Raw genomic sequence first — 18,890 nt, 5'->3', positions numbered from 1 at the left:
ACTTCTCTAACCCCCACTTTTCTTCTTTCTCAGGCGCAGTGCACAAATGAATGTTACTTCCATTTTCAGAGGCAGGCAGTGCACTATTGCTCTTCTCCTGCTGTGAGTGCATTCATTTTACGACCACACAGACGACTTCTTAGTGTACTTAACATTTTACTCTGATTAAAAAGCAACTCAAAACTTCTGTACAAATGAAAGACATATTTTATTGACAGATAACAACATTCAAATTAATTTAAAAATGTACAGGATGACATAAGATAAAGTCAAAATATCTTTTAGTCAAATTTTAAAGACAAAAATAAGAAAAATGAAAACAGACTCCATTTTAACTTAAAAACCATAGGTTCACCATACTGAACAGTTTCTGGGACTGCTAAAACAGACATAGCATTTTTAACACTGGATTTTTTAATGTACAATTTTTAATTGGCCTTTGCCGAACATGGTAAAAAAAAGAAAAGTGTGTTACACCCTATTTTAATGTGACACAATAGTTATATTCTTTGGTTTAGTTTTCTTTGGGATTTTTTCAGGAATACATAATAACTGTGCAAACCACGTTTCTGTGTCTGTTGACTCACATGTGATTGTCAATAACTGTCTGTTTGACCTTTATGGATAGCAGCTGAACACCACAAATTGCACCGAATCTGTTGGATTATTCAGAAAAGGTCACCTCAGACTCAGCTTTAAAGATGATCATCTTACAATAGTCAAGTGTCAGAATAGATTAACAAAATATCACATTAAGAACATTAATTAAACTCCATGTAAAAGTCATTGAAAATTGTCTTTTGGTACATTGGAATAGTTAGTGTGGAACAGCAGACTAACCCTTGCTGGTCATATTTAGCTGAATCTGTGAAGTTCAGGGAAATGTGGACAACCCTGAACCAGCAGATTTGACAAATCTAATGTGAAATGAAATAGCAACTGATGAATGAACAAACTGATGCTTGTTTGTATGATAAAAAGCAAAGTCCTGGGAAAAGGAAATGATTGCCTTTCGACACTGTGAAATTTCTGTCCTGTAAAATCTGAAATGGTAGGGAAGTAGATTGGAAGGATTTTGGCAGTGACTGAGCTATTCCACGGAACTGTACACATCCATACTCTAAAATGGGATTTCCATATGAGTCATGCTGTTCCCATTCATTGTTTTGCATTTCTACACATGCCTCCAAACAACATCCTTGCTGCGAGCCGTGACATAGATTTTATTCAGTCAGATCACAATATGACATTATTCTCACACTTCTGTGTGCTCTCCTCCATTACAGGCCTGCCCCATCACATGTCAAAACACTTTTTTTTCTTTTATTGTTGTAGGCAAAGGTTCTTCACATATCCCTCTTCTTGTGCAGCCAAACTTTCCTGTTTGGCTTTGGATGAGAACTCGGAAGATCAGGAGTAATTTAATGACAGGGAGAGCTTTGGTTGGCATTCTGTTCGTAGCATCTCTGTTCAGTCATGGTGGCTAGTGCCCGCCTCCACTTCGCGACTCTCCAGTCACCCAGTCAATGATGATAAATGACAAACTCATGATCATGAAGATGAATCCCAGTGCAGCAAAGCATGCAGCCTATAGGAGTGGAAGAAAAGAAAACAACATCTGTATCAACAACAGATTAAATGAAAACATACACGTTTAAATTACCAAGATAAATTCATCGCGTCCTTGATAGCTGAGGGAACTGAGTTGTACCTGAATCTTGGGTCTGGACAGAAAAGGCTCCTGGTCCTCAGGAACAATCCGGACGTAGAAGATTCCAGGTAGGATGAAAATGAGGCTGGGGGCAGATGTGGCTCCTGAAGGAGGAGAACAGAGAAGAAAAGAAGTAAGTTTATATGAGGTTGTACACAGCAAGTGATTACACAGTTTACAGATGATACAGTTCACACTACAGAATTTGCAGTGAAGCCCAGACCAGACGGCCATCCTTCCTGTGTAAACATACCGATGAGGCCAAAGATGTCGCGGATGGAGGGCACAAAGATAACAAGTAGGTTGACCAAGAAGAGGAGACAAAATGCAATGCCGATGTGTATGGCCCAGCTGAAAGGCTTGTCAGAGAACAAGATCTGGAGCAAGGCCCTGCGGATCTGCAGAGGGAAGGAAAAAAAGATGGAGAATGTCATGCTTTTCTTTAGCATCAAGACTGATAAGCAAAACAATATATAAAAGTAAAGGTTAATCCTGTATTATCACCACAGGTAACATTAGCTCCGCCTTCAACACAATTCAGTGCCACCAGATGATAAAGAAACTTTTCTGGACTGAACCCCACCTCCGCCCATGGCAAGACAGTTGAGCAGGTGAGCAGCTTCAAATATCTTGGACTCATTACATACTAACACATCACTTCAATCCATAAACAATCCCAGCAAAGACTCCATGTCATCCGTAAACTCAAAGCACTGTCTGTTGCCCCCCACCTCCTGTTGCTGCTTTACAAAAGCACAATTCATCCCATCCTGCTGTACTGTTCCCTCTGCGTCTTTACCATGTTAACCATCTCCAACAAAAACAAACTTAGCTGCATCACACACACTGCCTCCAAAATCATCTGCCTTTCCACACCCAATCTCTCAGACATGAACCACAGAGCCATCACAGGCCTAGCACTCACAATAGCAAATGACACTGGTCACCCCCTCAGTCAACACTTCGCATTACTACCATCTGGCCGGAGATACAGGACGTTAAAATGGAGAAGAGCTTGCTTCAGCAGGAGTTTTGTCCCTTCTGCCATAGCAGTCCTGAATAAATTGCCTCACTGACACTGTTGTGAGCTGGGATGTATGAATGTATACATAAGGATTTTATGTATTGATATCAGTATGTTTTGACTGTGAAAATAAATCTCCCTCTGGGACAATAAAAAATCTAAATTAATCACAATATTATAGAACTGCTGTTGAGAAGCTGTTGGGTAAAGCCGCTAAGCTCCTATACATGTCAACTTATCTCCATCCCAACTAGTTGACATTTTAGCAGGTATTTTCAGTCACCTGCTAAAGGCAAATTACTTGCTTCGATATGAGTGAGACCAGAAGTGCAACATACTTGAAGGTTTTAACCTACAGACAGACGTTCAGCAGCAGCTTTCTGCTCTCTGTACAGTAATTCAATATTAAAGGTATAGTTTGCTCATTGTTCAGATGAGTAGATGGATACCATTCTTATATCTGTCAGTTCAATATGAAGCTTGAGCCAGCAGATGGTTAGCTTAGCTTAGCAAAAGACTGGAAACATCTAGCCTGGCTCTGTCCAAAGCCTACCAGTGCCTCTGAAGCTCACCACAGGCAACCAGTGGTGGCTCATGGAAGTTCTTGCTCCCGGCAAAGAAATAGTCTGCCACATAACCCCCTCATAAAACCACAACTTGTTGTTTTTAAACTTCAGTTGTTGTACGGATTAAACGAATGATGCCAGGCTAGTTGTTTCTCCCTGGTTCCACTCTTTATGCTAAGCTAAGCTAACTTTCTCCTGCCTTCAATTTCATATTGAATGGACAGACATAAGAGTGGTAACAATCTCCTTATCTAACTCTAAGAAAGTGAATAAGCATATTTCCCAAAATGTCAACCTATTTCTTTAATTTAACTTTTAAAAGGTTTATGACTACAGTCATGTGTTTGCTGATCTGCTGTGTGTTCTTAATAATTCCTTGTAATGTGGATGTTTTCCACCCATTTTAAAAACTGATGTAGTCAGTCCCACGGCTCATTGCTGGGTCCACTACTTTTAATTCTCTACCACTCCCTACCACTATGGGTCATAAACATTTCATAAACATTTAAAACTATATAATTACTATAACTACATTTTATCAAGACTTTTATTATAAGATCATTTATTATAAGAAGACCTCACTATAATTAAGTGAGGTTCTTGTACAGTATATATATATATTTATGTGCAAAATGCATTTATATATTCTTGGGCATTTATGTTTTTCTATGTTTTTAAAACATCAATCTCTACATATTCTTTTAAGGCTGCAACTACCAAGTATTTTCTTGATTAATCAATTAATTATTTGGTCAATAAAATGTCAGCAAATAGAAAAAAATGCCTATTACAAGTTCACACAGCCCAAGGTTTTTTGTTTTGTCTGACCAACAGTCCATAATAGATATTCAGTTTACTATCATAGAAGACCGAGAAAACCAGCATATCTACTGGTACTATACTGTATACCAGTATATAAATATTCACATTTGAGAAGCTGGAACCATTTTGGCTTAAAAATGTCTTAAACAATTAATTGTTGATCAAAATAGCTGATCAGTTTTCTATATATCGACAAATCAGTTATTCAACTAATCGTTTCAGCTCTCTATTTTTTTTATCTCCTCTTTTGTATCTCTCAGTTTTATTAAATGTTATCTGAATGTTACTATGTAAAGTGCGTTGAATTTTAATGTGTGGAAAGTGTTAGGAAATCATAAGAAATATTGTTATTATTCAACTGTTTTGATATAAATATTCTCACTAAACTAGTACGATAGATGTCTTACCGGGAAAAGAACCACAGGGACAGTCAGAGTGACGGCCACCAGCACAGCCAGACGCACTAAGAGTATCAGGACATCCAGGGGGCCCACTCGAATGTAGGTGTGTAACAGCTCTGACTCCACAGCACCTACCCACAGAGAAGCAGACAACCTTTGACAAATCTCACGTGGCATGTGTCCCTCATTCACATCACAGGGTCATTTATTTGAAAATCTTGCCATTGACAACATCAGAACAAAGTGACCCTTAAATCTCAGGAGTAAAGAGTATCTTACCATAAAAGGTGAGGTAACCAAAAAGAGCAGTTAGCAGGTACATGACAAACATGGCCAGGATGGAGAAATTGGCAACATTCTGCATACGTTTCTTGGTAGCACTAGGGTAAAGACAGAATGAATGACATTCATGTTACTTTTAGCACAGCTCTCTGTGTGCCAGTAAATTAACCACATTTGAAATTTTGTGAAATGGATGATGACATTCTGACTTACTCTCGTAGCTCAGTGTAGATAGGTAGGACCTCTGGGTGGCAGACAAAAGCGAAGGCCAGAATTGGGATGGTGTACGCTGTCTAAAAGTCAAATACACCAAAGGTCAGTCAGTAACCCACCAAAACATTGCTTGAAGAAGACTGAACATTTCAAGTTCAGCAGGGAATACAATTAAATGCTTGTTTTATACCCAACGCTGCTGTTGACATAACACGCTCTAGTGCAGAACATGTGACAGTGAATCTGCTGTGCTAACCAATAAGTAAATATACTGCTGACAGCTCATGAAACTAGATGCTGGCAATGTGAAAATGTTTTTCCTCTAACCTGTGAGTTGATGGTAAACATTTTTGCCTCACAGAAGTCGTCTGCCTCATTAGTGTGGTTATCAGCAATCGGAGTTATGTTATGATGTTCATCAACAAGCGGACATGGGATGTTGAATTTCTTGTATATAACCTGGGGAGACAGACCCATTGGTTGATCAATATTTAATGGAGGAACAGTTGGTGGTATTGTATGTATCTTTGCTGGCTCAATAGTTAAGACTCACCGAAATTAGGAAAAATACCATACAGGAGAGGGAGAAGCCACTTGTATATCCCAGGTAACCTGTGTTGCAGTGATAATAAAATGTTGCAAAATGATTTATGGTGGAAAACAGATTTTGGAAGTGATGATGCTTTGATTTAAGTACAGGACATAAAAGTAAACACAACAAAATCAGGTAGTGGAGACATGATGCACATGGGAAAGTATGGGGTATATAAAGAAAAAAAAAGAAAATGTGACAACAGAATGAAAAGCATACCAAGTTGTTTCATGAGTGCTAGAGGAAGGATGATGAGAGCGCTAACAATGATGATCAAGTAGTTTCCATTCAAGAACCACTCTCTAAGGGACAACCAGACAAACAGATGAAAAAAATCAGCACACCATCAAACAAAAAACCAAAACTACTGAATTATACATGATACACTGTCAGAGTATCACTTTGACACTCACCCTGTGTTTTCGTGTTTACTAAGGAAAGCTTGAATAACCAGTGGGAGCTCAGACTTGACGATGAAGAGGTAGCTGGACATTGCTAAAAGGAAGTGGAAACAGTCTTATTTTGTGTTATTTTCTTCTGCATGTTTAATCTTATCTTAAATACACATGCTTTCACTTACAGATATCAGACATAAACATCAAAGGGAGGAAATGGCATGACAATACCTCCAATGTTATGCACTGTAATGATGCATGCGGCCAGCATTTTTCCTGGGGGACCAAAAGCCCGATTCCCAAGCTGCTCATAAGCCCGGATGCCTGAATAAACACAAACATTATAAAAACATGAGTGTGGTAAAGCTATGAATGCAGAATTGACTCTGTGGCTACATATGCTAAGTTGTGTGTTGAGTCTAGCTCTGGCTTACCAACAACTCCAGCACATTTCAGCAGGAGATGAATTGAATATGCAGACAGAATGGCAATGCACACCAACAGGACTCTGAAACACACAAGAGCGGAGATTTGTTGACGATATGTAATTCTAAAAATGTCTAAAAATGACATGACAGAAATGTATCAAGGGTCTCACAAATTTGGACATTATTCTTATTAGAGTTAACAATGTGCTCATTATCTAAATAAATAAAGACAGAATGAGAGAAATAAAGCCATTCTTTAGAAACTAAATTCTTGTGATTGTATCTTTTGTTTTTTTTCCACCCACTGTGAGAGAGAGACTGGTTCTCCAGCCGGCCCCCCACCAACCACCACCGCCACATAACACAGGACTGATCCAAGCAGGCGTGTCTTGATGATCACTACAGGCTATTTTTAACCACTCAAATCTGATTTAGGGAAGCTGTGTGTGTATTGAGCTCTAATGTACATTCTGACAGGTCAGGCTTCGTACGGTAGTAGTTGTGTATACAGTATTACACCTACAACTCACACAGGTAGACAGACAGAAACACACCGCATAAGCACAGAGCCCCCCCGACACTACACATACCTGTCCAAACACAAGTACACGCAGACAGTCAGATGATGATACACACACATCCCTGTGGCCCTACTTCTAGCCTTATAAGGACCCTCTATTGACTATATCTGTATCCACTGACTAACACAAACTTTAGCCCAATATTGATTCTAATGTTAACCTTAAACCAAAATTATAAACTAAAATAATGATTATTTTTAATTTATTTATAGAACACTTTTCAAGTAAGAGGCACACAGAGCTTTCCAGAGTTAGTTAGCTAAAAGACTGAGATACAAGCAGCAAACAATTATACAACAAAAGATGTAAAATTAGTAAAATTCATAATAAAAGATAAAACAAACATCAATACAGAAATTGTCTCTCTGCAAAATAAAAGAATAAAAGTATTGGTTTTTAAGAAAAGCCATTAAGAAATAGCCCTTTAACAAAGTGAGGACCAGCCAAACTGACTTCAGTTGGAAAAAATCTTCACTGTGTCGGTGTACAACTCATAAACTCAAATACACACATGACAAATATCTGCATATTTGGCTTTACCCAAATACTAAATAGAAATCACAAGATGCTGAAATCAATATACTATTGTCCTCTTTGCACAACTCTGCGCTGTGAGGAAATACATGCACCTACATGGGTAGAAACACACACAAACACACAGACAAATACAGCCGCGCACAACGTTTAGTCAAAAATAGGGACTGTGTGTTTGGCTTGCGTACTCACATAAAAAGAATGATTCCAGTGTTGGACATTGCAAAAGCCAATCCCAGAATTCCACTGCCCATTATGGCATTACTGAGGTTAAAGATGGACATGCCAAATGAAGTCTTTCCTTCAAACTGCAGTAAGAAGACAACGGAGGATGTTACACAGACAAATCAATTCATGAAAAAAAATCACATCAAGAGCATCAGTAGTATTTACTCTCATTTTACTACAGCAAATAATTTTCTAACACATGGCTGAGCAAAAGCACTCACGTCTGTAAAGTGATTTTCTTTCTTGACACCAGGTTTATGTGGGAGAAACTCCTCATGTTCAGCCAGGGCATCCAGCCCATCAAACCTACAATGGAAAAAAAAAAATCATTGGTTCGAATGAAGACTTGGAAAAAAACACACAAGCAGGCACAAAGGGAGCTACAAAAATACTGTAGCTTTTATATCTGGTGGATAAACTTAAGAATAATGGACACATTTAAAACAAGATTTTAATTCCTTGGGTTGAACTTTCAACACCTTTACTGTGATATGGTGTACCTGCATCAGTAATTACTCTTCATTTGTGAATCTTACCCATCCTCCCTGCTGTGTCCATTCATCTTCTGAAGCTCCATTCTGGTTGCTGGGGTTGTGACTTGAGAGATCTACTTTTGCAGGACTGAAAGAATCCTCTTCAAACTTTCACCTAGCTGGAAGTAAAGAGAAAACAATTGTTTCATTTATGATATTCTTAAATCTCCTTAAAAATTGTTCATTATTTATGCATTTAGAAGGTTTTATGTCAGCTGGCATTGTTTTTGCACAACAGACATGACATCCCAACAAACCTCATGCACTGATCTTGCCAACTTTCCATTACTTGTGAAGCAAACTGCAAGCAGGCTGACCTCGGCATGTGTCTTTGAGTTTACATTGCTTCTGTATGCATCACCTTTTCTGAGATCTTGTCTTAACTTGTTAAAGATCTCAGAATGGGTCTTCCAAGAAGCTGAATTGTGATACTTTTATGAGATGGATGTAAGGCGTTGGCTCTGGTCTACAATACAATAAATTTAGAGCAATGCTACAGTGGCAGACTGGCAAAGGTGTTTAAATACCCTCAGCCTTTTAAAGGAAAACTTACTAGTTGTTTGTACTTAAATAGAAGGAAGCCACAGCACTCAAGATATACTGAATGTGACTAATGTAATACAAACAGAAAATGCTATGTGGCTTCAAAAGGGCAGACCTATTTATAAAGTCTTGAGACACACACCACTGTAATTTTTCTGCTTGCCAAGGACAACAAGAATGTTGATTTTTTTTCTTTCAGCTATGCAAAAATCCTTAGACATTGCTTTATTTTGGAGTTCTTCTTCCAGATTACTGTGGTAGTTCACAAAATAAAATTCCAGCAAAATGGGACACTTTTGCTTGGGATGTAAGACCATTTAAAGCTTGTGTGACATGAAAGGCTTTAAATAACAAATGTTGTCAGAGGACTTATGTTGCTCTAATCTGTTGTGGGCCACACAAAGCTGGCATGGATGGACTCTGGGAATGAGCGTAGGTCTGTGCTCCTGCCATGGGGTCATGGGATACTTCCCTCCTCTGTGGGTCAGACTGCCCCCAGGATTTTCACATTTGACCCCTAAGGACACACTCACACTACATTGTGTCATTCCTTAAGAGTTTCACACATAAACGGAATTTTTTATATTCCTACACTCATCACTGAACAGGCTGGTTGACTTACAGGTTGATAGCAGTGGGCCAGAGAGATAAACAAAGGGTTCCTGTGTAAATGCAGCCATTTAGTTTAAATACAGAGTAGCCTTTTCCCTGCATACTGGCCTCAGGTCAAGTTTGGTTAGAGTAACTTTCTTTAGCTACATACCCAATGACTTTCCCATGGCCCATGGCCAATAAACACAATCCACTAAGCAGACTAACTGTCAGGAATATTTTGTAATTTAAAAAGCCAGTTGGATTGGATTAGTTACCATTCCCACATTGTACAAGGCAGCTTTTACAACTGGCCCATTCTTTGTATTTTCATTTGTGGAAGATAAAGAAACTAGAAAAACCTGGTTAACTTGTTCCTCGTAAGATATTTCATTGGCCACAAGGGTAGCTCTAACACAGTGGAAACAGTAAAAGAGTGGGAAAAAGTAATAAAAACTAAAAAGTGCCCCAGTACTTTCCATCTATTTATACAGCCATCTTCCAAAACAACCTACCTACCTACCCCATGCCCCTTTACAAAGTGTTGAAATTAGAAAATAGATTTAAATATTACATTAAATAATCTATATAATAATCTTGTCAAACAAGGTAGATATTACTGTAGCCTTAATATCCAGCAGTGCGTACCACATGGCTCTTGTCTGATGCAAGACCAGGTCACTATTGACAGTTAGCCCTTCCCTTCTCTTCCTCAACATCTAAAACACAGGACACACTCAGACACACACACACACACACACACACACACACACATGCAGACACACACACACAAACACACACATTTTTCATCAAACTTACCCTTTTCTTTTTTCCTTTCTGAATATTGACAGAATAAATCCTTGTGCAGACTCCTTTGTTCTTAGGAGTCTCTCCAAAGCTCCTTGGTAGTGAAGAGAGGAGAGAGTGAGAGCTTAGAGGCTGGGAGGGAGGGAGCGGGAAATGGGAACACCCATACTTAACCCTTTGTTAAACCAGCTACAGGTAGTGTAACAGTTGCTGAGACCTAGGGATACACTCACCAGGTGTCTGCACTGAAAAGGTGGCAACACCAGTGTCTAAAGGAAATGAATTGCCTATAGTTTTCTGAGACAGTTTGCAGTTCAGGGCTACAGGGAATCCCAGGAATCCATCCAATCAACAGCGTTTCTGGTTTGGTCCTCTGGAAACTAATTACCATGTCATTACAGACTATGCAAGTTGAAAGGAGGGGCGAAATTGGTGTCATCTGAGGTGGGCTTTGTTACAGCATGGGCGGATACTCACTGACAGTTTGCATCCTGCTGGAAGTCACAGTGATGGTAATTAGCTTAGGAGATAAGTGCTTTTTTAGGATTGCCCACATGTGATTGTGCTTAAGAGTGGAAACATTGTGCATGCTGTGAAGTTATCATGCGATCCAAAACAAACAGTAAGACCTGAGCTGACACGTAGGCCAACAGTAGAGATGAACAAGTCATGCAACATGACACATGAACATCCTTTAAATGTTCCTGCAGTTTTATACCATTTTGTAAATGACAGAAGACATCTAAGAATTTATACATTACATAAGGAGATGCTGTGTAGCATAGCATAGTTCTTGAATACAGCAACAAAAACACGTGCTCAACCTGTTACTAGTTCATCAAACCTAAAATGTCATCCACTTCTCAGGGACTACATTTCAGTTGGCTGATAACGTTCAACTTAGCTGTGATATGAGCTTTGTCTGCACACCCAAGAAACACCCACATTTCTTTATCTCACTATGACACAAACCCTTTACTGGAAAATGTGTCTTTCTGTTGTATAAAAATCTCATCTCAAGGTAGTGCATGCAGATTGTTTTTACCCCTCGTTTATTTTTAGATGAATTTTTAGAAGGCTAATAAAATAAAAACAAAATATCACTTCCACATTTCAATACTTTGGCTATTTGAAGCAGCAAATATCAGAATTATGGTCTGTACAGATGCGTGGATTTAAATAATGAAAAGATAATGGCTACTTTAGTCACCTTAAATTACCTTAGTGACTTGAAGTCAGCTAAAGAAGTGACTTGGACAAATCCAGGGCAAACTAACATATAACATTACAAACTTGTGTGTAAAAGATCATCAGGAGTTATTTTGTCCAAACCATGCATCCAAAATTTATGTTATTTTTATACCCAACAGTCTTGCCAGCATTTGGAGCCAAGATGATCTCCCATTTCAATGAGTCATTTAAAATCCTACCTCTGTGCTGTACATAATGCTAGCATGTCACAAAAGGGACAGGCAGCGAATGAGAGCATAAATAAATCCTCAGCTGAAAAGTTAAAGCAGAAACCAGCAAAAAATAATTGTATCCTTATTTCTACTATCCATATATAGTCCACTATCATTGGAGATAATAATAACAATATTCTTAGGTATATACAACTCCTCTTCTGGTACTCACCTCTCTAGTAACAGACAGACAGAGGGATGTCTACAGTCTAGACAGAAGTAACAGGGTAAAAGTTAAGACTTGTTGGCTGGTTCACATCCAAAATTCTGCTTTTCAAAGAGCCACGAAGTTCTCTTCAGCTGTAAGAGGAGAGAAAAAAATGGGGGAGGAACAGAGGTAGTAAAATTGCGCGCGTTAAGAAATTTCCTGCCATGTCACAATCCAAGCCCCTCCTTGTGCCTACAAGACTGCTCAGGCCACACGTGGTGCTCTGTTACTTTATGAATTGCAGTGTATCTAATGAAATGGAAGCCTGAAGCTGAGAAAAGATAAAAACATTTTGATTATGATACTCTGCTTACTGGCCTACATTACTGTGGCTGTGCAGCTGGTAGTGTCAATAAATTGTGTTGCTGTGGAAAATTACTTCTCTGTGCTTCAGCTTTGTGTCATCAGCTCTCTAGCACCACCATCTACTGGGCACAAACACTAAGGTTACAAAAATATTCACTGATCAGTAAATCATACAAATACAATGACAAAGAATCCAAATACGATAATTAAATATTCAATCTATTATCAAAATAATTTACATCTTAGACCATCAGAATCGATATAATGTGAGGCACTTTAACTCAACCATTCCTACACATACACATGACAGTTTCATACATTTTAGACAGCATCAGGTACTGAGAACAAGTAGGATTGCAACTAACAATTATTTCTTATTATTGATTAATGTGACAATTAGTTTCACAATTAAGTGATTCATAATTTAATCTGTAAAATGTCAGGATACATACCACAATTCCCCAGGGCCCAAGGCGACGTCTTTAAATTGCTTATTTTGTACAACCATCAGTCTAAAACTTGTAAGATATTCAATTTACAATGATATAAAACAGAGAAAAGTTGCAAATCCTCACATTTGAGAAGTTGGAACCTGAGGATATTTTGCATTTTTGCTTGAAAAATTATCAAAATTGTTGTTTTCTGTCGATCAACTAAGCTATTGATTGCCTAATCGTTTCAGCTCCAAGAACACATTAAACCGAACTCAAGGTAATAGGAAACCACTGTCTTTTATTATTTATCCAAGAAAAAAACACAGTCAACAATTAAAATCTGTGAAATGATGAAACATCTGCGTAGTAGTCTTACAGTACTTGTTTGAGCTAGAGGTTTTACTGATGAGTCAGGAAAAACAACTTGTGGTCCATAGAATAAACATGTCACTTCCCCTTCTCAACCCATGCAAAGAAATTACACCGAGCCTCAGGGTTGGAGGTATGTCCCTGAGGACGGGCACACACAAAGAACTGCTTGCCCATGTTTGGCCCCTCCTTTTTTACAGTCCGGCGCACACAGGGTTCCCCATGGACTTTACAGGAAGGTGGTGGGGGCGGTCCATGAAGCACTGACTTCCAAAACACTAACGATGCCCCTTTCTTGGGCTCAGTGGGCTGTGGGGTTAAATGTTTTGTCTTCATCTGTTTGTCATTTTCCTCTGAGGTGCTGCTGTTGCACAGCTGTGGTGATCCATCAAAGACAAGCTCAGCATCTTCAGGTACCCTGCTTGTGACTGAGGACACGTCCTCTATAGTTGTGGACGCTTTCTGAGAGTTTTGTGATGAGGTAACTTCATCCAGGCTGAGTGTTTTTTGACACTGACTGACAGGGGCTTCAGTAGAGGGAACGGCATTTGTTAGTTTAGGTTTGAAAAATGAAAGGAGACTGCCCTGTGGCTTTGAAGAAGTCTTTATTGTCTTAGTCTTTTTCCCCTTTGGGACAACAGAATCTGATGTCCGCTTTTTACCAGAGACATTTCCAGCTCTGAATGGGTTTAAATTCTCCCTCCTTTCCCCCTCTTCTTGAGATCCAGGTAATGCATCCCTCCGCTCAGACTGAATTGATTTTTGGTCCACCTTAACAAGGAAGCGGGAGAGTTTCTGCTGCTTGCCAGCAAACTCTGGCAGGTAGCGAGTACAGAGGGGAGGAGGCTTGCAGCTGGGCAGGAGAGAGCAGCTCAGTTGCCCCCACACAGGGCAGTGGTCTGACCCCTCAACCTCTGGCATGATGTCTGCTGCCACAAACTGCTCCTTGGATAGCTGGCAATCAGCGAATATGTAGTCAATGCGTGTGCCATAGTTGGTCTGCCGCGCTCCAGTGAGAGTGGACCAGCATGTGAAGGCATTGGTGCGAGTTGGGTGGAAATAGCGAAAGGTATCCACAAATTTTCCACTGTGGATGGGATCTGTAGAAGTTACCTCAGAGTCTTCATTGGGTTCCTCCTCATTTCTTTCCTCTTCTTGTTTGCCACCGTGCAAAAAGCCATTCAGCCATTTCCTCCCAGGGTTTTCACCAAAATCATCCTAAGTAACGAGAAAAACAAAGTAGGTAGAGTTTCATTATGATGAATATGAATAAGAATAAAACACTGTGCACATTTGGCAGAAACATAACACTGCCATTCTATGTAATATTATATCATTCATTTTATATTAAAGGAATAGTTTGACATTTTGCTTCCTTGCTGAGATCAATACCACTCTCATGTCTGTTCATTAAATATGAAGCTACAGCCAGGATACCGTTAGCTTAACTTAACATACAACTGGAAGCAGGAAACAGTTTGCCAGTAAACATTAGACATTTTTTCCCTTCTGTTTTTGTGCGGATTAAACACATGAGATATAACTTGTTAATTAGTGAGCTTTAGGTGCTGGTGGGCAGATTTTGTTACCTTTGGACAGAGCCAAGCTAACTGTTTACCCCTGTTTCTTGTCTTTGATGCTAAGCTAAGCTAACCGGCGGCTGGCTGTAACGTCATATTTACCTTACAGACACGAGAGTGGTATCAAACTTCTAATCTAACTCTCAGCAGCATATCCAATAAGCAAAACATTCATATGACAGTATTCTAACATTTTACTTACAATATCAGTGGGGTCACAGTGGTCTATTGGCCGGTGAGATGTATTTACGTCTCCTAAAACAATCACATGGCTGAAAAATAGAACACCAAAAACAATTAACTGAATTTTTAAAGAGAGGGAATAACAGAGTAAGTTGCAAACACTCTCATGATACATTTTCAAAAATAAGATTGATTGCAGGCAGTTGTGTAATATACAACATATGCCTTCTGAAAGTCACTCATCTGCCATACATCATGTTATCTGTGTTATTGCAAATGCGAGAATTAACTATATACTACTTCTTTTATTGCATTGTAAACTGCTTTAAGTTTCAGTGTTTTTTATTTTTTACTCATGACATTAAACATATATCAAAGTGCATAGACAGCAAGGTACATGTGTTGCATTGCTCAAGCTCAAATGTACAACAGCCATAAACTGGTTAAGGCTGGATTGTTAGAAATTAAAACATAATTAAAATGCCTGTGGTAAAAGAAGAATACATCTGTGCCTCTTTGAAACTGCAATCTTTTTTTTTCAGTCTGTGGGAACTCTCACCTCCCATCTTTCAGTATAGCTTCAGCCCGACACTGAAGCAACTTGTAGAAATGCAGTTTGAACTGCTTTCGCTCCGGCTTTTCAGGGTCAGCCCGTGGACAGTATACATTGATTACAGTAACAGTTTGCTCTTTGTCCTGACACCTGTGGGAGTAAAGCAGAGTCAAAAAGAGGCACAGACATCTACAGTTTACAACTACTTTACAAAATTAAGTACACACTTTGCAATCTTCTTCGTACTGTTTCTCAACACTCAACAGTAACATTTTTGATCAATGACTTGCATGATTCTTGTCAGAGGAAGCTCTAAATTGATCAAAATCTAGCTGCTAGTAAAGACTGCAAGGGATATTGTAGTGCATATATAGTTGCCATTTTTTTCTGAAAGGACATGAGTACATGAGAGAGATAAATACCCAATACAGCACATTTACTTTGTCAAGAAAACCTCAAAGTAGAATATTTTTCTCTTACATGATTCTGTGCTGTGTGATAACGGCTCGTCCTTCATTGTCCAAAAGCTGCAGCTCCTCGCTACAGAACTCAGTCTGATCACCATAACAACCAACAGCCCCTTCATGGTTGGTCAGCAGACCTGTGAGACCCTCCTCAGCAGCAAATGGAGTGGCACTGTCTTTACAGTAAGTGGCAACTCCTGTGCATGCCAGGAATGGGAGATAAATTAACTTGTATAGTGTAGTAGTGTGTCAGCAGCCACTATAAAGCAGGTGTATGAATGGGCAGTGGCATTAACAGGGTTTCAGTCCATTCAGTGAAGTTAATTATGGCAATCTTTAATTTTAGAAGATTGTGTCTTCTTGTCATGGCAAACTAAATATAACTGGAAATTGGACTTTGAGAAAAAAACAGTACTGGCATGATCCAAACAAACAAAATGAATTGTTATGACTATGTAATGAACCTGAATAGCCGCTGCGTCCTCGACTGAAGCTGAAATACGAGTTGTAGCCGTCAACAATGGCAGTTCTTTCATCAAGCAAGTCTCCTGTGGGAGACAAATTTGGGGTTTAAGTCATATTTCTTTCATAACAGACTTCTGACCGTGTTACTTTTCATGAAAGCCCCCGCGTTTTCCAAGCTCCACCGCTGACCACTTACTTGTCACTTTTGTCTCTTGAACACATATAATATCTGCGCCCAGTGAATCAAGAGCCTTTTTAATGCCACCTCTGAAAGCCCTTATGCCATTTATGTTCCAGGTAACGAGCTTCATTGTGTAAAACTAGTTGTTTGACAGAAGCCGCTCCAACCAGCCAATGTGCACATCCGGAAGTAAAAAGGAAATCAAGAAAGGTACGAGCGGAAGTGAATTTCTTTACTAATCTTTTGTCATTTCTCTCATATTTCGTGTTTCTTGATAAAATAAAATTGTTGTATTCATTGCATTAATGTTAATTTTTTATTTCTGGATAGACAGCAAAGGCCATACCCACCCAAATACAGAAAATAAAGACTTTCTTGGTGTAATTGCATTGCGCCGTTGCCTAGCTAGAGGGGGTAATCGTGCTTTCACGTTTTCGGCGCGCTTTTGACACCAGACCTCACTGTGAAACAAGAGAACCGGGTGGGAGGAAGGGAAGCGGCTGTTCAGTAACCTGGGCTGGTACCCCTGGCTACTATCGCGATTAGCAACCGTTGCCTCTGACAGTTCCCGAAGGAAGTACACAGTTAATGTTTGCTTGCAACTGGCGAGCCCCATCTTTGAAATAAAACCAGAGGGTAAGTAGCAAGTTTGGCTAATGGTCGCTTTCTAGCGTTAGCTAATTAACGTTAGCTTGTCTGACATCCGACTGACGTTATCACAGGAGAACCACCGATATCGTATATTCCGCTAAGCCTATGTAAATTTAGCTAAATACAAAGCTACGAAGCTAGCTAGCTGAATTCTTCAACTCGACTTTGTAATTCGACAATGCGCTGTCATTTACTGTCTACATTAGGCTAAAACTACTCTTGCTAGCTGTCCGGCCATGTCCTGTTCCCAGTCCTGTGGCGTCTTTGATTGTATATACTTGTCAGAATATTTTCACCCTCTAGGATACCAGTTTACTTTGGAAACCGGGGAAGATGTCGGCTGACAAAGTATTTACATCTAACTAGTACCTCCTTAAATTTACTCTCAGTTGATGCTATGAAGAACTAGTTTGTGGTCTAGGAGAATCAGATGCTTAAGTTACGGGATACATCATTTGGCACCGGACGACAGGCGGCGGCTGGTGTTTCCATCTTCGGTCAAAGAAGAGGACATGAGGAAATGGGGAACTCCGCCCCACCCAGTCAATACGGGTGGTCAAAGTAACATCAATCCATATTGTTTCCACGGCTAGTTTGTGGCGGACACTTGGGGATACAACACTTCAGCCAGTTGTCATAACGGTGTAGCTAACCTTAGCTAACGTTATAGCTGTCGGCTTATTCTGAAGAGATGTAACGTTGCTGATGTTGAATAGCAATAACGTTGGTCAGTGATGAGCATCCCAGTTAATAGTGACAGTCTGTTAACTGTGTGGAGTCAAGGATTCAGTAGCGCCCTATAAATATCATGGGCTAATAAGTGCTTATTTAAAAAGGTGAACAGCAACAATATGCTAGTTGTAGGCCAGGTTGTAACTGATAATATAACCAGAGTTGACATGGCTAACTGGTATTCACTGATAATAACGTTACATATCTGCAAACTGCATCCGATTTTATGGCTTGGGTTTGTCTAGTGGCCATTTGGCCTTTTGAGTTGAAGGTAGAAGTGTTTTCCCACTCAGCCAATCCCGAAGTTAATCTTGCTCTATGTAGTTTGCTCAATTGGTGTCACAATATGATTTATACAAAACCTCTTTGCCATACTGCCCTTTGTTCTAAGTAGTTTACATAACCTCCATCTTTGTGTTTTGCCTTTGTAGTGTGGAGTAATGAGAGCGGAGGAGTGAAGGAGGTAGGCGTCCCAGTAGAACATTGGCAGCAAGGATGCTGGAGGCGGATGCAGACCCAGCAGGTCAAGCAGTGGAGGGAGAAGGGGAGGCAGATATGGGGAGCCTAGACTTGAAGGCTGAGGTGGTACGGCTGACTCTGGAGCTGCAGGAGGCCACAGAGGAGAAGCTACAGGCAGCCCGCTATGGCCTGGTGGTGCTGGATGAAAGTGCTGCTCTCAAGATGAAACACAGGCAGCTGGAAGAGGAGCATGAAGCCCTCAAAGGGGAGCTACAGCAGCTCAAAGAGGTAGGAACACCCAAGGCCTTCTATTTATATTTAGACAACATTAGGCTTGTGAAGTTCTCATTCCTCCAGAATTCCAAGTGTTATTTTCCAATAACATACTACTGCTTTGTGACCTTTTGTTTTTTACTATACATTTCTTTTGCACAAAATCCATTATTTTGCCTTTTATAAATATCCATGTTTGTCTTTACATCGAACTGGATTTAGGTATGATGATGTACTGTTTGTAAGCATTTCTTTGAATTCAAATTTCACAATGACTGTCTGATAAAGACTAGTTGAAACACGATATTATCTAATAAG

At 39.6% G+C, this 18,890-nt stretch overlaps 3 protein-coding genes across 4 annotated transcripts in view; 1 reads left to right on the top strand and 2 right to left on the bottom strand.

Moving 5' to 3' along the window:
• Positions 1-184: 184 nt before the first annotated feature.
• LOC122883144 (sodium-coupled neutral amino acid transporter 3-like) lies at positions 185-12,038 on the bottom strand. 2 transcript variants are annotated; one of them, XM_044211436.1, is made up of 17 exons: positions 11,887-12,038; positions 10,264-10,345; positions 8,314-8,429; positions 7,999-8,083; positions 7,742-7,857; positions 6,441-6,514; positions 6,238-6,330; positions 6,025-6,106; positions 5,831-5,913; positions 5,573-5,631; positions 5,347-5,478; positions 5,020-5,099; positions 4,804-4,904; positions 4,531-4,655; positions 1,965-2,109; positions 1,712-1,815; positions 185-1,588 (listed from the first exon to the last, which is right to left on the bottom strand). In XM_044211436.1, exons 3-17 carry the CDS (start codon positions 8,352-8,354, stop codon positions 1,484-1,486), a joined length of 1,425 nt encoding a protein of 474 aa, XP_044067371.1. In that variant the 5' UTR covers positions 8,355-8,429; positions 10,264-10,345; positions 11,887-12,038; the 3' UTR covers positions 185-1,483. The 2 variants fall into 2 exon arrangements, with proteins under 2 accessions (XP_044067371.1, XP_044067370.1); XM_044211435.1 differs by lacking the exon at positions 11,887-12,038 and having other exon boundaries at positions 10,264-10,632.
• Positions 12,039-12,940: 902 nt separating this feature from the next.
• apex2 (APEX nuclease (apurinic/apyrimidinic endonuclease) 2) lies at positions 12,941-16,662 on the bottom strand. The gene is made up of 6 exons (XM_044211434.1): positions 16,473-16,662; positions 16,276-16,359; positions 15,828-16,008; positions 15,354-15,497; positions 14,814-14,883; positions 12,941-14,249 (listed from the first exon to the last, which is right to left on the bottom strand). Exons 1-6 carry the CDS (start codon positions 16,585-16,587, stop codon positions 13,110-13,112), a joined length of 1,734 nt encoding a protein of 577 aa, XP_044067369.1. The 5' UTR covers positions 16,588-16,662; the 3' UTR covers positions 12,941-13,109.
• Positions 16,663-16,881: 219 nt separating this feature from the next.
• zgc:162200 (uncharacterized protein LOC558638 homolog) overlaps positions 16,882-18,890 on the top strand; it is a 16,370-nt gene continuing 14,361 nt past the window's right edge. Inside the window, exons 1-2 of the mRNA XM_044211410.1 lie at positions 16,882-17,093; positions 18,272-18,587. Coding sequence (XP_044067345.1) covers positions 18,336-18,587 — 252 coding nt within the window. The 5' untranslated portion in view covers positions 16,882-17,093; positions 18,272-18,335. The remainder of the gene's footprint in view (positions 17,094-18,271; positions 18,588-18,890) is intronic.

The sequence above is a fragment of the Siniperca chuatsi genome, linkage group LG10, assembly GCF_020085105.1.
Source record: "Siniperca chuatsi isolate FFG_IHB_CAS linkage group LG10, ASM2008510v1, whole genome shotgun sequence".
NCBI lineage: Eukaryota > Metazoa > Chordata > Actinopteri > Centrarchiformes > Sinipercidae > Siniperca > Siniperca chuatsi.
The sequence above is the reverse complement of the archived record's forward strand: the minus strand, read 5'-3'. Positions and strand labels throughout refer to the sequence as shown.

Coding starts and splice junctions, on each gene's coding strand:
- LOC122883144 (XM_044211436.1), bottom strand. CDS start 8,354: ATGGAGCTTCAGAAGATGAATGGACACAGCAGGGAGGATGG. Junction 6,515..7,741: donor ACTGGAATCATTCTTTTTAT/GTGAGTACGCAA, acceptor TGTGTGTTTCAG/AGTCCTGTTGGTGTGCATTG. Junction 5,914..6,024: donor AGTAAACACGAAAACACAGG/GTGAGTGTCAAA, acceptor GTTGTCCCTTAG/AGAGTGGTTCTTGAATGGAA.
- apex2 (XM_044211434.1), bottom strand. CDS start 16,587: ATGAAGCTCGTTACCTGGAACATAAATGGCATAAGGGCTTTCAGAGGT. Junction 16,360..16,472: donor TCAAGAGACAAAAGTGACAA/GTAAGTGGTCAG, acceptor TGTCTCCCACAG/GAGACTTGCTTGATGAAAGA. Junction 16,009..16,275: donor AGGACGCAGCGGCTATTCAG/GTTCATTACATA, acceptor TGGCATGCACAG/GAGTTGCCACTTACTGTAAA.